This window comes from Hipposideros armiger, unplaced genomic scaffold (assembly GCF_001890085.2).
Source record: "Hipposideros armiger isolate ML-2016 unplaced genomic scaffold, ASM189008v1 scaffold_84, whole genome shotgun sequence".
NCBI classification, from domain to species: Eukaryota; Metazoa; Chordata; class Mammalia; order Chiroptera; family Hipposideridae; genus Hipposideros; species Hipposideros armiger.
In genome coordinates, this window is record NW_017731434.1 from 412,365 (window position 1) to 425,166 (window position 12,802).

At 35.9% G+C, this 12,802-nt stretch overlaps 1 protein-coding gene across 1 annotated transcript in view; it reads left to right on the top strand.

The window, feature by feature from the left end:
• Positions 1-12,802, top strand: part of TNNI3K (TNNI3 interacting kinase) — a 298,768-nt gene that overhangs the window by 73,667 nt on the left and 212,299 nt on the right. The window contains exon 6 of the mRNA XM_019643990.1: positions 9,267-9,365. Within this exon, the coding sequence (XP_019499535.1) occupies positions 9,267-9,365 (99 nt within the window). The remainder of the gene's footprint in view (positions 1-9,266; positions 9,366-12,802) is intronic.

Consider the following 12,802-nt stretch of genomic DNA (forward strand, 5'->3'; position numbering starts at 1 on the left):
TGGGGTTTATAAGTCTGGACTTGAGTCCCATCTACAGTCGTTTCTTGGCTCTTTATTTTCCTGAAGCCAAAACTACTTGGGCAGAATTGACGCTATGCTTCTTTTCATTTTTATTGCAGGATTCTATTATTAGTCACCCAGTATTAATCTTTGTTTAACATGACCAATGTAATGGTTAATGCATTTACCACCATTATGCTTACTGTTTTCTGTCCTGATAATAGGTCTCTGACTAGACTTCATTTTAATAAACTCTTTCTCTACAAAGAAAGTTATCTGTAATTGATTTCCATGCTTGTGAAAACATAGTGTTTCATAATCAGTTAAAACATTTTTACAACTGTGGTTTTACTAATTTCATTGTGTCACTTATTCTAAGTTCTTGCAGACCAACATTTGCAATTATATTGTTAAATAAAGAACCTGTAGGATACAATTGATTACCCACATCCTGCCATTCCAAAATCAATTAAGCTAGTATTTTTTGCAGTTCATCATATAGTTTTATAGCTTAATTAATTTGAAAATTCAAAAAAGGGAGCACTAAGTATTCCACATATGTGCTTGTAATGGGGCCATCCCTAAAACATGAGACTTAACTGTTGATATTAGAGACTTAACTTTTTTGTTTTTAAAGTCCAGCTGCTGAAAATTCACTGACCATTGATATACTTTTTAGGAGGATTCTTATTACTTTGTCTTTTCTAAGAGACAAAATCTGTATGCCTTCTTATGTTCTACAATATAAGTTGATTCCAATTCACCTGCAAAGTATAATTAGAAGTTGATTTTTCAAGTAGAGGCAAACCGCTTTGTTTTCAAAATGTTTTGGCAGAAGAACTTCTTTTGAGAAAATGGAGGAACTGGTCACTTGGGCTGGAGAACAAAAGTCATGAGAAAGCTGTTTGTCAGGTGGTGCTTGATCTCCTCTGTGATTGTGATATCCAGGTACTGTACAGTGCAGGGAGGAACACCAGTAACAGGGACCCTAATTTGTGCTGCAGTTTTCAAATCTCTTCAGCTGCAATCTAGTTGGGCCTTTGGCAAGCTACATAAATAAATCTCATGAAGAAAAAAAAAATGTGGCTTTTGAAATGCATAGAACATGATGTATTCATAACATAGTGAACATTGAAAGCCTGTTTTCTCAGCCAGGGATTTAAAAATAAGACCCTCACATAAGGAACTGCTGCAAAAAAAGTATATTTAAGGAAGAAAGTAGCACAACAAGGTGATGATTAGCTGGAAAGCTCAGAAAATTTTGCCCTACTTCTCTTAAAAATATCTCTTTCATGGGCTTCCTTAATAGGCATTCCTTTGTTCTCTTTTTCCTTCTTGGACGACTCTTCTCTTTCTTTTGCTGGCTCCTTTACTTCCCATTTTTTAGCCATAAATATCCCATTAATATCTCCTCATGCCTTAAGAAAGTGATGCTATCTCCTGTCTTGAATTATTATTAATAGCTCTGTAAAATGATACCACTTGTATCTCCAGCCTTGACCTCACTGCTTCTCTCTCATCACTCTTCTTCATCTATTGGCTTTCTACTTACGTTCTTATCATTTCCTGAGAAGTGATAAATTTATTTAATTGATGGGATCCTTGTATTATGTGTACATAAGTTAATATACCTTTAAGTTTTATTTCTACAACTTAAGTATATGGACCTTCCCTTTAATTTCTTTGATAATATTATCTTATGGAATCATTTTCTGAGAAATTTTCCGACCACATTTAATTTTAACCTGAGCTAATAAGAGAAAGATCACATAAGAGAACCTCATTTCTGTGACAGCCTGAAGAAACTATTTTCCAATAGGTTTTTGTACTCAAACATTTAATTAGAGCTATGTCAGATTAAAAAAGAAAAAGTCATTACAAAAATATTCAGCCAATGTTATAAGTGAAAAACTCTGTAACTATATAGTAGAGAGTTCTCACCTAATGTTTGTAATGGATTTTTTCTATGTTTTTCGTTGCAAAAACGCATCATGTCTTTTCTGACAACCCAATATATAAAATAGAGCATAAAGTAAAAAAAAAGTGCTTATTAAATCTAAAGTAAATGCTACCATCTAAAATGCTTTCTAAGTAATATAAGCCTTCAATACAAATGGGTAAGCAATTACTGGTATCTTTAATTGGCACGGCTTTTGGTAGTTGTTTGAAAACTTGAAAATTATGTTTACATCTTGATTGAGGGATTGGCCTTGATGGAAAAAGCTTGTGGTGTTGGGTAAGACCATAGTGAACTACCAAGGGAAAATGGAAGAAACGTGCTATTGTAAGTGATTAGTCTGAGAGACAGAAACTGTAGGTGATATTCTTACTTCCCAAATTGATGAAGTGGACAAGTTTTATCTTTATGCTCATCTCCTATTATAGGCTTCCTCTTTTACAGCACCATTGGTTGACAACTTGTCATCATCTCTCCCCATCCCCAGCCTTCCCATATGCTGAGTCACGTGATTCTGCCATCTTAATAGCTCTAAAATGCACCTCTCCATCTCCAGTCCACTACTAGTACCTCAGCTCATTTTATCCTTATCTCACTTTTTGTAACTTGTGGCAGGACCTTGTTAACTGATCACCCTGCTTCCAGCCTTGCTCCCACTACAATCCATTTGTGATGTTATTACTAGAAGGATCTTTTTTAAGATGCTAATCAGAACATACTTTGCCCCTACTTAAAATCCCTTGGTAAGTCCCTATACATTAAAATTTTAGGAAGAATCCTAAACTTCTTATCATCGTATATAAGACGCTTCAAGATTTGTAACACACAACTCCTACTTAGAAGAAGATTTAATTTTCTTTTTTTTTCAGTCCTCTGTGAACAATTTCATAGTCAGGATCACTGTTACTGATAATACTGCTTATATAGTCACCCTTGAAAATCCTTGAAAAGTAACATGAACTAAGAGCTGTATCCTCTACAGGACTGCCTGAGATGGCAATGAATTGTTTGTTGGCCCCAAATAATAACATGCATGAGAAGAAAACAGCATGGAGTAGTATGGTGCTTTGGACTTTCATAGACCTGAATTTAAACTCTGATGCTTTTCCTAAAAGATGAATAATTTGGAACTTCATTGTTCTTACTTTTAAAATGGAGCTATTAATAACAATTCTATAAGATTGTTGTGAGCATTAAATGAGATAGATATTCATTTAGCTCATGTAAATATTTTCGTAGCATACATTTAAGAAATGTTAGTTCCCTTTGTCTTCTAATGCCTTATTCACATTAACAAGAATCAGAGGGCAAGTCTAAAGATGAGATTAATGTAGGGTGACTGTATCAACCTAGGGAAATGGTGGTTGGAAAATAGAGTGGAAAGGAAATATACAACACAACTATCAGCTGCCAGAGAAGGTAGTCCCTGTGTTGGAGGAAGTCTGGGAAAAACCCATACAACTGGAGAGACAAATGTGTGTGTGTGCTATGGTAGTAGTAGTAGTAATAGCAATAGTAGTAGTAATGAGAGTTATAAATAGAATCAACCAGGGACTGTACAGAGCAAGACACCTCATAGCTACCACTTATTGAACACTTACTGTTAAGTACCAAGCACTGTGCTAAATGCTTTGCATGTAGTAACTTAATTAATACAAGAGAATTAAAGCACACAAAGGAGATCAAAAGGAAACAGAATGTCAGGGAGGAAAAAGCAAGGCTTACATACTTAAGAGATGAACAAAACAGCACCCCTATAGAGAAATAATAAGTTGGCAGAGAGGTAGGGAGCAAACTCAAAGAATATGATGTCAATTAATCTAAGGGAGAACAGGCTGTTAAGGAGCAGGCAAATAGTAGCAAATACTGAAGAAGTATTAAAATTAGGAAAAGACTAAAGTGTCCATTGGAAGCAGCAATTAGGAGGGCTTTGGTGTCATTTTTCAAGAGAAATTTCCCTCAAGTGGTGAGATCTGAAGCCAGATTGCAGTTATCTGAAGAGTGAATAGGAGGTAAGGAAATGGGGGCAAAACATGTTGACTACTCTTAAAAGAAATTGTCTGTAAAGTTCAGGAGAGAGAGCAATAGTTTGAGGGGACACTAATGAGAACTAGTCATTGAATGTTAGAACTGGAAATAACTGGAAAATATCAAATAGAAAACAACTTGCATATTAATGTCTTTGGGATCATTTTGAATTCACGGGGCATTGATTTTTTAAAGTATTTCCCTCTAAAGCTTTGCTAATAAAGATTTTCCACTAAATGGAAATGGGTATTATCCCAGTACGACCTCATGGTTCTGCTCTCTATAAGTCTCAATAATAAAGGTTAGATAAAGGCATACAGAAAAGTGTGGCTTTCAACAAACTAAAAATCCTAAGGGAATCATTGGTATAATTATAAGTTTGAGGAAGATTCCAAAGAAATCCTAGGAAATGGGCTATCACTTAAAGCAAAGTAAAATTTAATTTCAAAGTGTAGATATTTATTTATGGTTTACTAAATATAAGACACTATATTTAATTTTGGAAATTTCAGCTGAGATTGCCATTTTATTTCATCTAGAATCTACCTTATTCCACTTCTCTTCCGTAGGACATTCCTGATATGGTCATTTTTTTCTTCTTCATCACTTCCAATGACTTTCATAAGATGAAGTATACAGAGGCAGCTAAATGGGACCAAGTCAAATAAGCTGAAGTCATATTGTAGAGACATTCAGCAAATGTAAAAAGAGCAATGAAGGTCTTTGCTCTCACAGGCATTGCTTTCAGCATCTCTGGAATTTTAAAGAATAACTTCTGGCTATTTTAGTCAGAAGGATTAAATTGCAATGCCTCAGGTGAAAAATCTTTTTACCTGGAGTCAAAACTTCTCACACTTAGTTGAGACAAGTTTAGACCATGAAAAAAAAAGTTTAAAATTTTATACAGTAGTATTTTATCCACAGTTATAATTAGTGGAAGACTATGTTGTGAGGATAAGTAATATAAGCATTCAGAGAAAGAAATTATCAACACAATAAAATATTTACAAAAGGCTCTCATGGAGAACATGGGAACTGAGCTTGGCCTTGAAACTGGTTATGTGGCTGAAACAGAAAGGAGGAAACAGAAATTCCTAGTGTTATGACCATGTGATCTTGAATTTCTTCATGTATAGAATGGAAAAAATATTAACAGTACCTACCTCATAGGGTTGCTGCTATGATGAAATATTAATGTAAAGTGTTTGTCAAATGCTTAATGTCACTGTGTTTGGTGCTAGTGACACTAACAATAAAACAAATTGCGAAGACCTTTCCAATTGTTCTTTGAAAAAAGGTATCTTGCAGAAAGGAGGCTTTCTAGGAAAAAAGTGCAAAATGTGCGATAAATGTTTAGTTTACAACCTGGAAATTGAAGAGACTCTACTTGGATCTTCTTGGGGGTCAACTTTTAAATAAAAATATATGTAAAGAATAATTTATATAGTAATCGCCCTACTATCAAAATAAAGAGCTCTGATCCATTTTCTGTGCTCATAAAGCAACCACTTAATGGGAGGTACTTCATGATGTTTATCTTCCCATTAGTAAACGATACCAAGTTACTGAGTTACTGACCCATATTTGAATCGTGGTTCTTATTAATAGCAATACCAATATATATATACATGAGTTACACAAATCTAAGTATGTTACAGTTCATTTCCTTAAAAGTTTAAAGATTAAGATAGCCTTTCTGTGATAAGAATTGTTTCTAGTTTACAATTTCACTAGTAGTTTTGTTATTGTTTTTGAGGGGAAAAATGAAAACTATGTGTTTTCTTAAAATTTTTTAAGGCAACAGAGTTTTATACCCTACAAAACTCTTAACGAGATAATGTATGTAAAATTCCAATCATAGTTCCTGGCACTTGAGTTTTGCTCAAAATTAATTTGAAATAAGTGATCAAGAAATGTTTGTTGAATTGTATTATTTAAATTTTCTATCATATAATTAGATCCTACTTTTTAATGATTAAATTCCCTCATAACTGATAGAAGATATATATTCCATTATTTTTACTAGAAATTTAGTTCAATTCAATAATTACTTGGATACCTGCCATATACTTAGCATTGTGGTGGGTAAAAGAGACTCAGCCTCTGATTTCATGGGGCTTCTTCTAGTAGAAAGAATGTGAAGTTGATTTATCAACATTTTCAAGTTCTGGAGTAGGGGAAGCATGAATAAAATGGTTTGATAGATATATTTTCCAACCTAAATGTTAATATGGGTACATTTGTCTTAGCCATATGATATGCATATTTGTACATCACAGTATATTATATTCCCATAAGGTTGCTGGGAGATGCTGTCCCCATAATGACTCCAAAAATAAGAAAAATCAATAAATGCATTCTACTCATATAAATAATGTAAAACTATTCAGATAATTCCAATGTGCTTTACTCTCAATGGTTAAATATTTCCTTGAATTTTAAAACAAACTAAATAAAGCCTACAGTTCAATAATGACTGTATGGTTTCATTAAAACTTACATTTTGACAGTTTCTCAGAAAGCCAACACTTCATAATTAATGAACGTTCAGCCAAAGATTGACCTTCTGAATGACTGGATAAGTGCAGACTTAGGAGGAAAAAAATTGCTTTGTACTATTTATTGAATCCTAAGAGCTGTTATCTTGCAGAATGTGAGTAAGTTCTGGAACTATGCCTAAGAAATTGGCTCTATATGTTAACATTTGAGAGTCATTTTTACAATAAAAATTCATGCTGTCTATTTTATGCTATATTTAAAATAAGAGAAATTGTAAAAAGCTTCATTTACCTTGATCGTTAGTGACCTCTTTTAAAGGTCCCTAAGATTGAACTTCCAGGCATGTGAAGTATAAGATACCAAGCACTTGTTATAAATGGCTCTGGCATTCATTTTCAAGCTGAATCTATAATATTATACAAAGCTTCTAACTAACAGAATGCTTTCCTCTTATCTGAGATTGAGTCAGTTAGTTCGTTTACTTAAAGGTTAGTGTTAATGAGATCAAGGTCACAGGAGGGGCTTGATGGAAAGAAACTTTGAAGTCAAACTGACCTAGATATGAATTCCAGTTCTGACCCTTACTAGCTATATGACCTGATAAGTCACCTCGCCTTCCCAAGGCTCAGCTTCTTCACCTTTAAAATGAAAGAGTAGTAGCTACCTTTCTGTGTTTTGGGGTGGAACAATTAGAAAGCACTCCAGTTACCATGTGTGTACTTCGTTCAGGGCCTGACACATAATACGCCCTCAATAAATGTTAATTGTGGTCTTAATTTTTTATTAGAAAAACAAGTTACTGTACATATTGTGTATTATATTAACCATTAGTCAGCAATATCCAAGTATCAGCAATATCATTGTTCTGGAAATGTATAGAAGCATACACACCTGCTTATATTTTGGGACCCACCAGAAAGTTTAGATGTTCCAGCAAGAATTCTTTTTTTTTTTTTTTAAAGATTTTTATTGGGGAATTGGGGGAATGGGAACAGTGCTGGGGAATGGGGGAAGGGGAACAGACAAGTTGCTGTCGTTTTGTTCTTCAGTCTAGTTGTGGAGGACGTTGCTTCACTGGCCCAAGTTGGCACCATCATTGCACTCTTCCCGGGCGAGGCAGATCAGTCGCCGGCTTCTGGACGGCCACTCACTGCGGCTGCTGGCTGCTCACGCTGGCTGCTGGCTACACACGGTAGCCCATGGCAACCCACTGCAGCATGGGCTGCAGCCTAGCCGTTGCCGGCAACTCACGGCAGCCCAGCTCCAGGTTGAGCTGTTGTTCAGCATCTTAGCTGTGGAGGGCAGTGTCACTGGCCCTCATATGTGGGATCCAAACCAGGGCCCTCTGGCATCCCAAGCCAGTTCTTAACCATCGCGCCACTTGGCCGGCCCCCAGCAAGAATTCTCTATCCCTTTGTATGGCAATTATAATCAATTCTAACACTATCACGTGGGCTGAATAACCTATGAGGATAACCATGTAAAACAACAGTTTTAGCTCATACATGCTCAATAAATTGTGTTAGATGCAGGAATAAATGGATGATTAATGAATGGACTATTTAAAACTATGGAACATTCAGAAAGAAACATAGCTGGAAGCAAGAAACTGAAGATTTACTTTCTTGCTTCATGACTTTGAGAAATTTCCTAATTCTTCTGGTTCTCAGTTTCTTCCTTTTTTAAACATAGGGGTTTGATCTATAATTCTCATGGTCTCTCTCCAGTTCTGAGGGCCTGCGATTCAAATAGGCAAGGAAATTTCACTGAGGAGGCAACTTTTTTGTAAGAACAGATGAAGTGTTGGAGTACAAGTCCCGTGAGCTCTTAGATCTCATCTTCCTGTTGCATCCTCTCAGTCCAACTGACTTTAGAAAAATGTTCCAAGTGCCTATTATTTGACCAACTGAAGAATAAACAGTGTATTAGGAAAGTCATCAATGAAAATCAACGTATCTTAAGGATATTATTCCAGTCAGTTTTCCAGAGAAGAGAGATTTAGAGATGGGACTTTGGAAATAGAAGAAACCTGGAGGGTCAGCAGGTTTGTTGGCAATCTCTAGCTTTCTACGAAGACAGCTGGCCAATAGCTCTTAGTAGCGTTTTTCACTTGCTCATTCATTCATTCATTCATTCATTCATTCACTCATACATTCATTCAACAAATGCTTACTGAATGATTGCTATTTGCTTGGCTACATGCTATGGTAGAATTTTAAAGATGGAGCTGATATACACTTTGTCCTTAAAGAATTTAAAAACAGTAAGGTATGTATATACAATTTTTAAATGTTCTATATGGCATGAACTAAAGTTATATGAGATTTAAGAGCAGGGAAGACAATTCCAATAAGTCAGTTGGCAATGAAGGGAGGGAAATCAAAGAAATTTTGGAGGAGATGGCATTTAGCTTGAGTTTAAACCTCTGTAGATTGGGCAGAAGAGAATTCTTAGCTGAGTGAATAATGTCAACAAAGACTCAAAGGAGCAGGAAACTGAATGCAGTTTGACTATACAGCTGGGTATATTGTGTAATGAGTAATGGGAAATAACATTAAAAAGGATGTCATCAGATTGAGACTACTTTGAATGTTATAGTAAGGGACTTGGTCTTTATTTTCTAGGCAAAAATAAGCCATTGGAGGTTTTGTAGAAGGGAGATAGATGGAAATTGTGTTTTAGGATGTTGATTCCTGAAGAAGACTCATGTATGATGTTTGTAAAATAAATCTCAATGGGCAGGTGCCCCAAATAAGGGTCCTGAGCTCTCTTTCTTTTCCAGGCTGCTGATGTGCTGCTGCAGCAAGGAGCTAATGTCAATGTTCAAGATGCGGTTTTTTTCACCCCACTGCACATTGCAGCCTACTATGGGCATGAACAGGTAAGTCTGACAGGAGGATTCCCAAAAGCTGGGGGACCACTTCAGCATCCCAGGTTTTTGTTGAACTGTCCTAGCTTCAAAGAAAGGATAGGTAAGATAGCCTTTGAGTTGGTTTTGCCATATTCCTATCAGCTTCATCCTTGAGGAGCCTGTAGATCCACAAAAACAATGCAGTTGCTGAGTTACTCATTTTTACTGACTATTTTAGTACACAGGGGAGGCAGTAGAGCACATTGGTAGGCGGACAGCTGCAGGAATCAGTGATCCTGAGATTGAAAAGTTCCTTCCATCACCATGTATTTGATCCCATTTACCCTGATCTATGTAACTTTACTAACCATTGTCATCCCAATAAACTAATTATATTAAAAAAAATTCTGGCTTTATGACCATGTGTGTGATCTTCAGTTTCTTCATCTATATAATGAGGAAAATAGCAGTAGTACCTACCTCATAGGGTTGCTGCTATGATGAAATATTAATTTAAAGTGTTTGGCAAATGCTTAATATCACTGTTATTTGGTGTTAGTGACGCTAGCAATGAAACAAATCACAATGGCCTTTCCAACAGTTCTGAAAAAAGGTATCTTTCAGAGACTGGATTTCTCCTTTCTCCTGGCATGAGATGTGTTAAGCTAAAAAAACACAAAAATGTCTCTTGAAATATGTTCATGGTCTAATTTCCAGAACCGATGAATGTTGCCTTAAAAGGGACTTTTCAGCTGTGATCAAGTTAAGGACCTTCAGGTAGGAGGGTTATCCTGGATTATCTGGATGGGCCTGATATAATCACAAGGGTCCTTGTAATAGAAAGCAGGAAATTGGAGTGAGTAATAAGAGATGTGACAATGGAGGCAAGAGGTTAAAGGGGTACAAGAAGGGACCACAAGCTAAGGAAACCAGGCAGCCTGTAGGAGCTGAAACAGCAAGGAAGCAAAAGCTTCCAGAGGGAATGCAACCTACTAACACCTTGATTTTATTTTATTTTATTTTATGATTGTGAATCAGTGACTTTATCTTTATTTATTTTTAAATTTTATTTTATTGTTAGTTTCAGGTGTACAGAACAATGCAATAGTTATCCTTTTCACCCCTCACAAAGTACAAACCCCCTCCCCCATCCACTGCCCTCCCACCCCCGATATCATGCTTGTCTATTACAATTCCACTGACTCCATTCCCACACTCTACTCCACATCCCGTGACTATATGTATATATAATTATAGTTGATATACAATATTATTCAACATCAGCTTCAGAAATACAGTGCGGTGGTCAGGCCTCTAACACCTTGATTTTAGACTTCTGACATCTAGAACTACAAGAGAATACATCTTTTGTTTTAATCCAATAAGTTTTTGGTAATTTACTACAGTGGCAATGGGAAACTAAGACATGGAATAACCTAGATAAACTAAAACACAATCACTAAATGTGCTTTAGTTATATAATTTGCTTTAAATCTATAATTATAGAACAGGTACATTTTTATAAAATTTGATATTCTGTAATAAAGTAATAACATGTATAGAATGTTTTAAAGTTTACAATGTACTTTCATTAAATAAATGATTTCATTTCACCTTCATGACAATCTTAGGAACTTAAAATGTGAGTGAGCTTATACTACATACAAGACAGGCACTGTGTTAAGATAAGAACTTTATGTGGGTTTAAAAAAAAATTTACCAGAATCCTGAAATTAGCTGTCATTTGGCCCTTCTTATGAATGATACACATGGAGCTCACTGTGGTCAGGTAGCATGCCAGAGTCATGCAGATGATAATAGACCTGGAATATATATTCAGGTCTGTCTGATCCCAAAGCCCATATGCATTCAGTTGTGCCAAAGAGCAAGCTCTTCTTATCCCTCTTCTGCTAGTGAACCAAATCATAAAGCCCACGCAATTTCCCTGAGTGGAGGTAATACTCAAGGACAGATGCTGGAACTGCAAAGTCCATTGATTTTCAACCTTAACGAACCGAAAGACAAAATTTTTACATACTGCTTTCAAACACTGCCCTTTAGCTATACTCACAGAACTAAATAGAACCAAATAAAACAGAAACAGAAATGTAACTGGAAAAACCAAAACTTAACAGTTCTTTTGACATCCCATTTTCACTCATCCTCATTTTATATCTGTAGATCTCTAGTCTTACTCAATTATGGAGTAGAATTACACCTTTTTACCTTTGTAGAGGTCATGCCATTGTACTGCCTGAGGATCCCAAGCTGATAATTGGACTTACTTATGTCTCTGTGCTGTTCTAGTCATTATGCCTTTATTTCTTTTCTAGCTGGCATATGCTTGGACCCTCTCAGGCCTGTGAAGCACGACCTATAGCTAGTGGAGATTGCTCATTTCACTGGTGTGCCACTCAGGCTGCACTGGAGTGTGCTGGAAAGCTGGGCACAGAAAATGCTTTTGAAAGTAGAGGGTCCAAGAGCCCAGGTGATAAAAAAAAAACCCATGCTTTTCTGACTTCAGGCACAGACAGGATATACGCGTACACAATGCATGTTATCTGTAGAGTCATTTTCTTTGGTGATTAACCTCATCACCTAGTGGAAACATAAAGAGCTTCTATGCATATTGGGTAGAGAGCTAAATGTGTTTACTTTCCCTGAATATATAGTCACAGTCTTATGAAATTATGCTAAAATGTGGATGGCCCTTTTATGATAAGGGACTCGCTTTCTGTAGGCAAAGACAGCACATAAGTAATTTATGGATGCTATTGTCATTTGCTAAAATATGCTGACAGGAGAATGGTACATTCAACATATAAATGTGCCTAATGTGCCATGTTCCTTGCCATTTGTTTATTTACTTATTTTTAAGTGGAAGGGTAGATGTTTTGTACCAAGAGCAATATTTCCTAGGTAAATAATAATGCTGCTTAATAGACAATCGATTTTGAAAATAGTTTAAATCTGTCCATTATAAAGTCACATAATCAGAATTTATAGAGTCCATGTAAGTGGAAATATGTGCTTAGAAGTGCAAGGTTCTTAAGACTAAATTTCCACTGTTCTGATTTCTCTTGAATTAAATGTTGGTCTGCCCATTAGCCAACAAAGGGATAAAATACTCATGCTCCACATTGGTGCTACCACTTCTGCCAACACTTATTGAGTAATAGATACTTTTCTAAATGCTTTATGTGTAATCGCTTATTTAACCCCCACAACAACTCAGTGAGCTAGCTCTATTATTATTCCTATCTTAGCAATGAAGAAACTGAAGTTTCAAAAGGTCAAATAATTTATTTAAGGTGATGTAGCTAATAAGTAGAAGCCTATTTTAGAATCTTTGTTGCTTGCCTTATACCCTCAAAAGGAAGTTTCCCCATCCATCCAGTTAACATTTTGCCTAGAATTCATATCATATAGGTACCATATTCGTGAGAGGTTTCTTCCCAAAACATGTT